At 35.9% G+C, this 14207-nt stretch overlaps 1 protein-coding gene across 1 annotated transcript in view; it reads right to left on the bottom strand.

Annotated features, from left to right (window-relative positions):
- The window catches only part of LOC127435162 (neuroepithelial cell-transforming gene 1 protein-like), a 34784-nt gene extending 25624 nt beyond the window's left edge, over nucleotides 1–9160 (bottom strand). The window contains exon 1 of the mRNA XM_051688392.1: nucleotides 8904–9160. Coding sequence (XP_051544352.1) covers nucleotides 8904–9025 — 122 coding nt within the window. The 5' untranslated portion in view covers nucleotides 9026–9160. The remainder of the gene's footprint in view (nucleotides 1–8903) is intronic.
- Between the last annotated feature and the right edge of the window lie 5047 nt (nucleotides 9161–14207).

Raw genomic sequence — 14207 nt, forward strand, 5'->3', positions numbered from 1 at the left:
CAGTTCTGCGGACGGAAATGCCTTGTTGATGAGAGGTCAACAGGGAATGGACAGACTGGTTCGATCTGACAGAAAGGCTACAGTATTTAAAACTTCTGGAGTTATAGGCACTTTACTTTGGAAAAACAAACGTTCTTCCATTTCTCTCTCTCTCTCTCTCTATATAATGCATACATACAGTATAATGCAACAAGTGGTGCTGAAGGTTATTTTTTTGACCCGTGGTTTTGCTCCCAAATCATAAGTGAAAACTGGCATTTAATATTTTGTCTTTATCATCATTTATGTTTGTCTTTCTTCAGAAAATGTATTAACAAAAATTTTAAAAGTATTTTTTTAATAACCCAGAAACCCCATTACTTTCTCCTCCTCTGAAATTACATTTCTGACGATGTAATTAAGGCTGTGTTAAAAATAAAAATATGACTAATAATTTAATAACCTAACATGCGCGATCCAATCAAATTCAAATGGATAAATCAAGTTTTGTAAATATTCTGAAATATGTCACTTCATGAAAGTTAAATGCATTGCAAATGCTCTTTCATGCTATCTTTAAATGACTGAAGGTCTGACAACCTCCATTTATGATAAAAAGGTGCAAATCCATGTTGTAAGAGATAGAAGGGCTATAAAACATACTTTTGGGGTTTCTGCAGAGGTCTTTTCTCTCACACTCATCACACTTCTCCGTTTATTATTCCGTCACTTGGGAATGAGTGCAGGTGGCATGTAGAGGAGGGCACGAAAGAAGGAATGCAATCAGTGGTGTGTGTGTGTTTGTATGTGGTCTGAGACTGTCTGTGAGTCACATAATGGGTAATAAGAGTAAAATAAATATACAGATAAAGAATTTGAGTGGAAAGTGGGAGAAGATGAGCGGGAGGATTCTCAAAGGCTATTTCAAATGTGAGTCATTTAATTGGTGTGTTGTTGCATTTGAATTTTGTGTGCAAAAACAGGCAAATTATACAGGTTTATCTGATTTTAAAGAACAATTCAGTGTAAGAAATGTGATGATATTGTGGGCAGAATATGTAAGAAGCTAGGCGATCATGGATGTGACATTATACCAGTGTGTGCTGAGTATAGAAGTTATATCAGTGTCTGGAAAGCAAAAAAAGACCAAACTGTGGGTGGTCTTAACAGCTAAAGACAACAAGGGCCTAAATATGTAGGTCAAATAATGCTGCCAATACCATGATGGAGTGGTCTCCATCCCACCCCGATAGAGATTAGACCTTAGTTAGACTAGACAGCATGTTTAATTTGACACGGATGAAAACAAGCCTGGCTGTTGCAATTTGCATACTGTCAACTATGCACTAAAAGTATGTGCTCCGCTGTTGATGGGAAAATACAAGCATTTGGGTGTGTAGTAAAATAGTGCGCAATTAAGGACATAATAATGACATAATACTACATACATTTTTGTCTTGATACCAAAGAGCCGATTTTGAGTGCACACACTTTAAAAAAATAGATAAGAACAAATGTATGTACGCCCCTGTTGTGAATCAAGCAGAAATTTTGTGAGAGAATCTATCCTGTGAACAGAAGTACATACAATTGTAACAATTAGAAGTGAATGAGATTGTTTTTGTTAAAGATAAAATGTGTTCAGAATGTTGGTGGTAATGGCTTTATGGTACAATAACACACCCATGTCCCATAACCATGTTGTGTAAAAATCCCCTTAAGGCAGCAGCCTTTCTGTGAGTGTGTATTACACAGGGTTGGAAGATGTCTGATATACTGCCACTAAAACTTGTTCGGAATGCAGAGGTGTTGGATGAGACTCTGGACATTGGTATGGCAAATATGGACCACAAAATCAATGTGTTCTTAGGACATACACATATCTCATGATGGTTACATCAGCCCACACACCTAGGGCTTGGAAATATCTATTGAATATTCACAACTATGCATTGATTTTTCAGCCGATATAAAACTAAGCAAAATTGTGTGCGAGGGAGCAGATGATTTGTAGTTTACTTTTAGATATATATTGAATATTCTACATAGACTTTTCAATACATACTTTTAAACCTTTTAGCTAAAATCTGCCTTCACAAAATTGGTTGAAAAGAGTTAACAGAGCCTTTCTGTCAGCTTGAACCAGTCTGGCCATTCTCCGTTGGCCACTGTCATCAACAAGGCGCATCGGTCCGCAGAACTGCCACTGACTGGATGTTTTTGGCACCATTCTGAGTAAATGCTAGAGACTGTTGTACATGAAAAAATCATATCTGCATGATTTTATGCATTGCGCTGCTGCCACACGATTGGCTGATTAGATAATCGCATAAATAAGTAGGTGTACAGGTGTTCCTTATAAAGTGCTCAGTGAGAGAATTTTGCGGCATATAAATAATTGCGTATCATTCTTCCTTGTGTTCATATAGTGAAAAACAGTGCGGAAACCATGCCTTGATTATTTTAGATTACACTGTATTTCTTACATTAAACAAGTTGAACGTACTTGGAAACAATGGCTGTTCGGTCAGAATGATGGTTCCTCTCATTGAAAACAAAATGTAAATAAACACAATTACACTTCCTGTTTCGAACTTAAGTTTTGGCTATCCACCTGTTGGACTTCCAAAGTAGTCATGGTGCGTAATCCACAAAATGCTCTCATTATGTTAAGTAAATGTTCACAGTTGGTTCCAAGTACTATCCATAAGAGAAATCCCAGCTGATATTAAGGTGGGAAAACACTACAGGGGATTGGGGTTAAGCCAGCGTAGATTGGTTTCACTGCGCTTTACGTGGCAAACAAAGGAGAGACTTTAGAGAAATTATATGTCACTTACTCATCCAGATCACTCTAAAAGGGCTTCAAAAGCTCTTTGTTGTGGGTTTCACGGTCAAATATGACACATCATATTTAAGAAAACCTGTAAAAGGCCACATATAGCATCACAAAAGGGATTCCGTGTCAAAACAGCTCAATTTTTAGATGATCTGAAATTGGATAATGGTTGCCTTCAATACCAATGACACCCCACTATGTCTAAAGGCATGACGTTGTGCTCTTATTTCAACTTTATCTGGCTTACAACTTTTGAGTGAGTTTAAACTGAAAGTTGTTGTTTAAACTAAATCTTAGGGGATAACTGACTAAAACCTGTTTGGCTGCACTGAACAGAAACAAGACATTAAAAAAAGAGTTTCACTTTTATTTTGTACTTTTCCATGACACTTCACAATGTCAAAATTTATGGCAGGCCATAATTCAGGTCATTATTTGCCTCTAAGAAATAATATGTGGAAATAATATGGAAGTCATAAATAGTGTTGCTTGCTGAGCCTCTGCATACTTCCTACGAAATCGAAGAACGAACAAAATAACTAAATCTGGCCAAAAATAAGGTGTTTTTGCGTTCGTTTCGATGGTTTGTAAAATATTGCTGGGCAAACTTTTAGGGAAACTTCTTACCAGCTGCTAAACACCTTACTGCTATTGGTCCATGTCATCGGTAGGTAAGACCAGAAGCACCTCCTACTTTGAGGTGATAGCCAATTCCATTTATGTTGTTCAGTCAATCAAGATCAGTCAACATGAACACAGTGAGCTGGTGCAAATTTACCTCCATCTCGTTTGCGTATAGAGACATTTTCCAAGACCATGTCAGGCGTTTTTTTTATTATTAGTCTACAAAAGGAATCAAATCTACTCAAATACTCTCAAGTGCCCATTTACTCATGTGCCAACTGCAGTGAAAGCCATTCACACATCTGTGCAAACTAAGATATGCCTCTTTTATCATCATTCTTTTGTCTGTATTCTACACATTAACACTCTTTTATACACTAATCTTTGCAGTAGTATCAGTGTCATCATAAATTACAATAACAGAGAGTAATCGGCGCATATTATGTCCATGTATAGCGTGTTTGCTCAATAGCTCCATGAATTCAGAATGTAAACAAGACAAATTGCACATTATCTACTGCATATACACTGGCAGCCAAAAGTTTGGAATAATGTACAGATTTTGCTCTTATGGAAAGAAATTGTACTGATTGTAACTGATCACAATGTATAGTCAGTACATTAATAACAAAAATTACTATTACAATTTGAAAAAAAAAAAAAATCAGAACTTCTTAAACTACTTCAAAGAGTTCTCATCAAAAAATCCTCCAAGTGCAGCAATGACAGCTTTGCAGATCCTTGGCATTCTAGCTGTCAGTTTGTCCAGATACTCAGGTGACATTTCACCCCACGCTTCCTGTAGCACATGCCATAGATGTGGCTGTCTTGTCGGGCACTTCTCATGCACCTTACAGTCTAGCTGATCCCACAAAAGCTCAATGGGGTTAAGATCCATAACACTCTTTTCCAATTATCTGTTGTCCAATGTCTGTTTCTTTGCCCACTGTCCTAAGAACACATTGATTTTGTGGCCCACCTTTTCTTTTTGATTTTCTGTTTCAAAAGTGGCTTTTTCATTGCAATTCTTCCCATAAGGCCTGCACCCCTGAGTCTTCTCTTTACTGTTGTAAATTAAACTGGTGTTGAGCGGGTAGAATTCAATGAAGCTGTCAGCTGAGAACATGTGAGGCGTCTATTTCTCAAACTAGAGACTCTGATGTACTGATCCTCTTGTTTAGTTGTACATCTAGCCTTCCACATCTCTTTCTGTCCTTGTTAGAGCCAGTTGTCCTTTGTCTTTGAAGAGTGTAGTGTACACCTTTGTATGAAATCTTCGGTTTTTTGGCAATTCCAAGCATTGTACAGCCTTCATTCCTCAAAACAATGATTGACTGACGAGTTTCTAGAGAAAGCTGTTTCTTTTTTGCCATTTTTGACCTAATATTGACCTTAAGACATGCCAGTCTATTGCATACTGTGGCAACTCAAAAACAAACACAGACAATGTTAAGCTTCATTTAATGAACCAAATAGCTTTTAGCAGTGTTTGATATAATGGCAAGTGATTTTCTAGTACCAAATTAGCAATTTAGCATGATTACTCAAGGATAAGATGTTGAAATGATGGCTGCTGGAAATGGGGCCTGTCTAGATTTGATCAAAAATGACTTTTTTCAAATAGTGATGGTGCTGTTTTTTACATCAGTAATGTCCTGACTATACTTTGTAATCAGTTGAATGCCATTATGGTGAATTAAAGTAACAATTTCCTTCCGAAACAGCAAAATCTGTACATTATTCTAAACTTTTGGCCACCAGTGTATACTGTATTACTTAAATCATCATCGAGAGGTTAAAACAGCTTCTTTTACTGCCCTTATGTGAATTATTTTCATAGAATGAGGCATAAAGTCACATTAGCATGTTTTTATGTCACATTAGTTTAAGTTTTACATGTAGTCTTGAGCATCCTCATATTTAAATGCACTTCTAAACACCTCCCACAGTGGTGTGGCGGGTGTCTGAATGTTCGCAAACAGTATACTGCTGCTCGGCTGTTTCGAATTTCTTTTTACACCTGAATGAAGAGCAAAAAATAACTTCTCTGGAAGTATATCGGTATAGTATTAGTGTTTGGGAACAAACCCCTCACCCTAAATTATATCTGTGAAATTGTATAGCATAACTGATACCTGAAATCGAGCAGCTTGTTGTGGAGAGGTGTGCAGATACTTTTCTAAGCAATCAGACTTGCAATTTTTGCCTGCTGGTGGATGATAAAAAATGCCACACATTGAAGAAGGGACACAACCCATATCTAGGGACCATAATATCACTGAGACTTGAGGACAGGCTATTTTGACTTGGATATTAAACTTGGATTTCTTTAATTGGAATTAAAGAAGTCACCTCGATCCACCTGGAACACCCTAGCATCATGGTGGCAACTTTTGCAAGGGCATACACCACTCCCACTTTCTTTAGAAAATATACAATTCTTGTTTTCAATTCCATTCTTTTAGGCTGGTTTTCCTTATAAATTAGAAATAAACAGGGTCACATATTCCCTGGTGTTCCAATCAGGCAACTGAAGGCACAAGCCTTGGCACTAAAGAAAGTAAACAGACCGCTTTTGCCAAAGTAAACACAGTTGTCGTTTTTGTCAGTGATAAAAGCATGTTCTGATGATCTAAATCAGCCTGGCTTCTTTCTCAGGGCTTATTTTAGGATATTTGTTGGATATATTTTGCACTATATATTTAGATGAGGTACTACTTCGGACACAAATGATCAGATGTCCTCAATACATCAGGAAATGTTATTATTAGTGCATGTATGTACCGGGTCAGGATTTGACAGAAAAATTCTACTTATTCCATCCAAAAGAATAGATGAAAGAGGAATCCTATTCAAAACTTTTCTTAAATGTGATGGTTCATATAGCACATAAGCAGTGCAAAGTCTTTATGATAAGCTAGGTAATCTGTGCTATCGATATGGACATGTTCTATAGAGACAAACAACTTCTTCAACACAGCATGCACTCTGCTACACAAGATAAAACATTGAATGAGGTCACCAATGTCCTGGGACAGGCAGCATCAAGACACCATGGGTGCCATGTAGTTGGATATGCTGTAGGCTTCCATCATGATGTTAAATTATTTCAGCATTTAACCTCGTGCGACTCCGCGTCCACATGCGCTGACGTTGTATTTTGACTTCGCTATATGCAACGCATAAATGAATAAAACCTGACTGAATACTGTTCACAATACTTTATACTGTCATTTAAAGGTTAACTTCTGCCGCACCAAGTCAAGTGACACAACAGCATGCCGCTGATTTCCTTGAAGCGCTCCTACGGACGCAGCGCCAACAAAAGTGCCTCTGGTAAGAAATCTCTAAGTTTTTTCATTGAAAACTGTTTGGTTGAAAAGAGGAGTCTCTAGTTTCGTTTGATATGCAGCAATAAAAAATCTGTTCATTTTTTGCGCGTCAGCGCCCTGATAAACATGATGTCCACGTATGTGGAAACTCGTACCGCATGTCCTCATAAGTAGAAAAAAAACATGTTATTTTGAATAAATTTCAACTCATATCTGTGGGTCATTTCGCTTCATTTTAATATACATTTTGTTATATTTTATTTTGTTAACACTGTGCAATACAATTCTATTCATTAACATTAGTAAATGTATTCCTATACATTGTGCATTTTCACATCGAGAATAAATGGGTTCATCCAAAAGCTGAAAAATTTTGCTTTCAGAGGCCTCATATGGAGTTAGGATGAAAATAAGGTGCATTTCAATCTGTTCTGAGACCAGTGAAGACAGACAGCACACTGGAGGTTAAGTCATTCACTAAATAGGGAGCAAGGGAGCATCTTATAGCTTTCTATACAGCTAAGTGCATTCAATCCTAAAATCCAACCAAAAGTTCAGTTTCAGGCTGCAGATGATGTTTGGACCACTCAACATGTTTGGCAGATATGGAACAGTGGTAATCAGTACATACATTCAGAATTTTATAATGCAACATTTTATTTTAACATGGTTGGTAGTGATTGGATGATGCTGGACTTTACTTTGAATAAGAATTATTTATTCAGCTTTACAGAAAATCAGCTGTAATGTCTGTAATGTCTCAAAAACATGAATAACCAACACTCCTGAAAACATAGTAAATAATTTGACGAAAAAAATCTGACTTTCTATAGCTTAGTGTTATTTAAAATTTCACAACCTAGTCTCGCTGTCCACATATGTGGACATACATTTTTAGGATTTTTTTGTTGTTGTTGTTTTTTGCTTCTTTTATTCGGTGCTACTAGTTACAAATCAAAAACGGAAACGGAAAATGCACACAGCAGTCACGCGGGAGTCTCAGGAGGTTCAATGAAGATATCATATCTCATATAACTGATTTGATCTTATCTTGAAGCCCTCCTGGAAGTTTTCTGAGGCCCCCTTTTGGGCCCCAGCCCCCTGGTTCAGAACCACTGTGTTAGAGCACCCTTTATATACATTTAGGGAAAATGCGACAATTTCAGGCCAGTGCTGAGTTGTCATAACTTCTTACATTTGCTGATTATGTACATGTGTTTTAATGCTTTGCAGACTTCAACACTTTGGATTTTTTAGATGTATTGAACTTTGTTGTGCTAAATTAAATATCATGAAAATATCGTAATTAAATCAAATTAGTGCAATGTATGCTATTTTTTTAACAGCAAAAATACATGCATTCCTAGCTGTTATGAATTAATTACATTATAGCTTCTTAAGAAAATGAATTGTTTAACAAATATATATATGTACGTACACACACACACATACATATATGTATGTATGTGTGTGTGTGTATATTTATATATGTATGCATGTATGTATGTATATATATATATATATATATATATATATATATAAATTCTAGCTAAAAATATTCAATTATGGTGCAGCCAGTTAAAATATTAGCAGAAACAAGTCTAAATCTTAACTACTCTCAATACACACATACTGTATATATATGAATATTTTTAGTAAATATAAGAATGTATATTTTGAGGCCAGACATTTCTCATGGCGTGGTGTTTCATTTTTTTTTTTTTTTTTTTTTTGTGAGACAATAGCGCCACCGTGTGTTAGGGAAAAGCATTGCATTATTTCAAGTACTCTTATGCTGTCATGCCTTTGTTTTCATGCGTAGACATTTTGCGGAAGTGTGTTGAGTTTAACGCTTTGAAAACATAAGTTTCTCAGTACAACTTAACCCATACAGTCTTACATTACAAACTAAGCCCCTAATAATAACCAGAATGGGATGGTTAAACCTCAACATATCATTTTAATGCATAAGAATCAGCGAAAACACTTCTAATACCAAAGTTTAATCCATAATTTTAAACCCTATGGGTGAGATATTCTGCAACAAGATACGCAGACCGCAACCGTGCGATCTGTAAAAAGAATATAGAACAGTGTTTATGAAGTGTTTATGACATCATTTTCCTCACCGTTTAAAAATGCGCTCGGGGGACGCATCCATATCCGCCACCAACGACTTTCTCTTATTTCTCTTCGGTCTTTCATTCGTCGCCTCTGTCATCGGCGCTTGAAATTCGTCGGTTTCCTCCATTGAAAAAAAACTGGACCTGGAACAGGCTGTTGCAAAATGTATGTATAAACAAAACGTAACAAATTTAAACTTGTTATAAACGGGGGGTGAATAGTAATGGGTGAAACGTGAGCAGAATTCAAACGCTAGGGACGGAATTTGAATATGGCGGAAATGTGGTATCGCGGCCAATCAGGAAAGAGCAAGGGGCACGGTTGCTATGACACGAGTGAGCGTGGGATGGATTTTGGTGACGAAACACTGAGCGCGTCACCGCTCTGTTTGATACAGGATTTCATTTTATTAAAGAGACAAATTCTAATAATATTAAAGAGCCATTTATAAACTCTATCTATCTATCTATCTATCTATCTATCTATCTATCTATCTATCTATCTATCTATCTATCTATCTACCTACAGTGGTGGCCAAAAATATTGGCACCCTTGGTAAATGTGAGCAAATGAGGCTGTGAAAAAAAATCTGCTTTGTTTATCCTTTTGATCTTTCATTCAAAAAATGCACAAAAATCTAACCTTTAATTGAAGTAAAACAATTGAAAGAGGGGAAATATCTCATTAATCAAATAAATATTTATCTCCAAAACACCTTGGCCACAAATATTGGCACCCCTAGAAATTCTTAGGAGTAAAATATATCTGAAATATATTCCCATTTATATTTTAAATGTTTTAGTGTACCTGGGTGACTAGGAACATGAAATTGTTCAGCCATGACTTCCTGTTTCATAGGGGTATAAATATAAGGTAACACACAAGCCAAATTCCCTTAATCATAAATCACAGTGGGTTAGACTAAAGAATATAGTTCTGATGTGCGGCAAAAGGTTGTTGAGCTTCACAAAATGGGAAGTGGCTATAAGAAAATAGCCAAAGCATTGAAAATGCCCATTTCCACCATCAGGGCAATAATTAACAAGTTCCAGTTAACTGGAGATCTTAATAATTGGCCTGAAAAAGGACATGTGTCTATATTGTCTCCATGCACAGTGAGGAGGATGATTCAATTGGCCAAAGAATCTCCAAGGATCACAGCTGGAGAATTGCAGAAATTAGTTGGGTCTTGGGGTCAGAAAGTCTAAAAAAGAAAAACAATATCAGACATCACCTACATCACCACAAGTTGTTTGGGAGGGTTTCAAGAAAAAAGCCTCTGCTCTCATCCAACAACAAACTCAAGCATCTTCAGTTTGCCAGCCACTACTGGAACATCAAATGTGACTGGGTTCTATGGTCAGATGAAAAAAAAAAAAAAAGAGCTTTTTGGCAGCAAACACCAGAGATGGGTTTGGCACACACAGAGATGAAGAAGTACCCAATACCCACAGCTGAATATGGTGCTGGATCTTTAATGTTGTACGGATGTTTTTCTGCCAGAGGTCCTGGACAACTTGTTCGGATACATGGCATCACGGACTCTATCAAATACTAAGAGATAAAAAATCTAAACCTGACTGCCTCTGTCAGAAAGCTTACAATGGGCCCTGGTTGGATCTTCCAGCAGGACAATGATCCAAAATGAACATCAAAATCAAAACAAAAATGGTTCACTGACCACAAAATCAAGGTTCTGCCATGGCCATCCCAGTCCCCTGACCTGAACCCCATAGAAAATTTGTGGGGTGAACTGAAGAGGAGAGTCCACCAACATGGACCTCTGAATTTGAAGGATCTGAAGAGATTCTGTATGGAGGAATGGTCTCAGATCCCTTGCCAGGTGTTCTCCAACCTCATTAGGCATTATAGGAGAAGACTCAGAGCTGTTATGTTGGCAAAGGGAGGTTGCAAAAAGTATTGAATAAAAGAGTGCCAATAATTATGGCCAATGCGTTTTGGAGAAAAATATGTATTTAATAATTAGATATTTCCTCTGTTTTAATTGTTTTACTTCAATTAAAGGTTAGATTTTTGTGATTTTTTTGAATGAAAGATCAAAAGGATAAACAATGCAGATTGTTTTTCACAGCCTCATTTGCTCATATTTACCTAATGGTGCCAATATTTTTGGCCACAACTTTATCTATATGTGTGTGTGTGCCATTGTTTTAATTTAACTTAACGTGTTCAAAGAAATTAGCCTTTTTTTTAATGATTTTTATTTATCAATATTTTACAAAAAAAATAGCAAACTGAGTTAATAGAGACAGATCCCAAATAGGGGATGTTACACCATAGAAATGATTCTTTTATGTGATATATTTAAAGCTCAACATACCTTGATAAAGCAGAGCCATTGGTCAGTCTGGAGGCTGATTGACATTATTAGAGTCCAAACCATTAAAAAGGGAATTATTTAACTTGTTTACTTTGAATAACTATAAAGAACAGACTTTAGATTCAGAGTTTAGATTTTTCAATTTGAATGCTTCTTCAACTGTGTAAATATGAGTTTACAAGTAAACCCAATGTATCCCTATTTATTTATTTATTTATTTTGAAGATTCCTGAACTGATAGTGGCCTGCTCATGCTTACTCGATAAAAATTATGCTACATAATGATACATTATAATCATTTTTGGGGGGTGCAGTTACATTGTTATTATTCATTATTATGTAATAATGAATACGTGTTTAGTTGTTTTTCAATTTATTTTATTAATAGCCAATTTATGTCAACACATTTCACTCCCATATGGCGTTCCTGCAAAATTAACTCTTAAACGCATACCTCGGGTCTTTAGTGACCCAGGACCTCATTCCACCCCCTGTACCTTACCAATGTTTTGAAATTGTGCCCACACCACTTAGTGTAACACACACACACACAGAAAAAAAATAAAATAATAAAAAGGCAAAATTAGTATTATTATTATTATTTCTGATATAATATAAATAATGTCTTAAGTGTGTAGGGTCAGTATGTAGTGTAGTATGTAGTGTTGTTGTTGTTTTTGTTGTTGTTTTGCACTTCCATAAATTATATTTTATGATTATTTCATAAAGTTTACTGTCACAGGATATCTATTTCTTTGTTTATTATAAGAGAAATTAGTACTATGTTCATACAAATAAATACTATATCACATTGATTTTCTGTTCAATAATGGTGAATTATCATTATTCCATATGCGTGTTCACATACATGTTATTTCTTACTGGTGCTGATGTTTCAGTGATTGACTTGATTTACAGTACATTTGATGGTTATTTGATGAAGAAGCAACATTGAAGTAAACTATAGCAAGTACAACACATGAACAATATGATATGACTATTGTCATTTGGGTGTGCTACTGAAATTATGTAAGTTGTGCATCTATTTAGACTCAGTAAGTGCCTGAGAAAATACAGTACTGTGCAAAAGTTTTATGCACTTAGGAAAAATGTTGCATAGTGAGGATGTCTTCAAAAATAATGCAATAAATAGTTTTCATTTATCAATTAATGTCATACAAAGTCCAGTAAACATTAAAAAAAAGCTAAATCAGTATTTGGTGTGACCACCTTTACCTTCAAAACAGCACCAAATCTCCTAGATACACCTGGATACAGTTTGTCTTGGTTGTTGGCAGATAGAATGTTCCAAGCTTCTTGGAGAATTTGCCACAGTTCTTCTATCTATTTCGGCTGTCTCAATTGCTTCTGCCTCTTCCTGTAATCCCAGACTGACTCAGTGTTCAGTGGGGGGCTCTGTGGGGACCATGCCATCTGTTGCAGGGCTCCCTGTTTTTCTATTCTATTCTATTTGCAAAAGAAATGTTTGGGAGTCTAAAATGTATATTTCCTATTGACACACTAAAGTTGAAAATATAAATAACCATCTTAAGACAAATGTTTTTGTGAAGCATCTTATGTGCCTAAGACATTTGTACAGTACTGTATGTGTAGCTGCTGTGTAGACTATGTGTTTTGTGTAACTCAATATGTGTTTGACAGCCAGTTGCGTCTTATAAAATTTCATTGTGAAAGTAATTAATCCAGTTTTAGATTTGTCCTGATTTGTTGCATTATCTCTTTGATACATGAAAAATAAAAAATAAAAATATATTTTGTTCTTTATATTATTTACACTATCTGGGCATTTTGTAGATCCATTTGTAATAGACATACAGTACTGTGCAAAAGTTTTAGGCACTTGGGAAAAATGTTGCATAGTGAGGATGTCTTTAAAAATAATGCCATAAATAGTTTTCATTTATCAATTAACATCATACAAAGTCCAGTAAACATAGAAAAAGCTAAATAGATATTTGGTGTGACCACCTTTGCCTTCAAAACAGCACCAATTCTCCTAGGTACACCTGGATACAGTTTTTCTTGGTTGTTGGCAGATAGGATGTTCCAAGCTTCTTGGAGAATTTGCCACAGTTCTTCTATCTATTTCGCCTGTCTCAACTGCTTCTGTTTCTTCATGTAATCTCAGACTGACATGATTTTCAGTGGGGGGCTCTGTGGGGACCTTGTCATCTGTTGCAGGGCTCCCTGTTCTTCTATTATATTCTATTCTATTTGCAAAAGAAATGTTTGGGAGTCTAAAATGTATATTTCCTATTGACACACTAAAACTGAAAATATAAATAACCAAAATGTTCACAAATATTTTTGTGAAACATCTTATGTGCCTAAGACTTTTGCACAGTACTGTACATGCCAGTGCTCTAAAGACCCAAGAGTGTTTGGTAAAATTCCCATACATTTAAGGGTTAATATGATGTGGTAAAACAAAATGAAGTTGACTCTATCCCTTCTCATTTGTACAAAATATCATGAAACCAAATTTTATATCATGGTACTTCGGTGTAATATTGTAACTTTATTCAATATTTGTGGATGCTTAAATTATAAATTTAAACTGCCTTCTGTAGAGGTTGGATTCACCTGTGAAGGCCAATATGGCATTGATCAACCTGATGTACAGTAGGTCTATTTATTAGCAACTGCCATGGATGACATGCATTACAAAATTGTTTAGCTGTATGTTTAGCATGTTCATTGCAAAATTTTAATTGTCCGAATAGTTTCCATTGAGAGCCTTTGGTTCAGCTGAGTGTGAGATATACTGTATGTGTGTGATCAATATATGCTTGTGCATTTCATAACATCATGGGGATTTGATGGTTAATAATCCTCTAAGTGTACACCATGATGGAGAGACATTGATAATAGGTGTTTGAGTCGTGGTAACCTAACAGGGTTTTTTTTGCCCTCTTTTATTTCAGACTGACTCAATTTGCTATAAGGG

This window comes from Myxocyprinus asiaticus, chromosome 45 (genome assembly GCF_019703515.2).
Source record: "Myxocyprinus asiaticus isolate MX2 ecotype Aquarium Trade chromosome 45, UBuf_Myxa_2, whole genome shotgun sequence".
Taxonomy (NCBI): Eukaryota; Metazoa; Chordata; class Actinopteri; order Cypriniformes; family Catostomidae; genus Myxocyprinus; species Myxocyprinus asiaticus.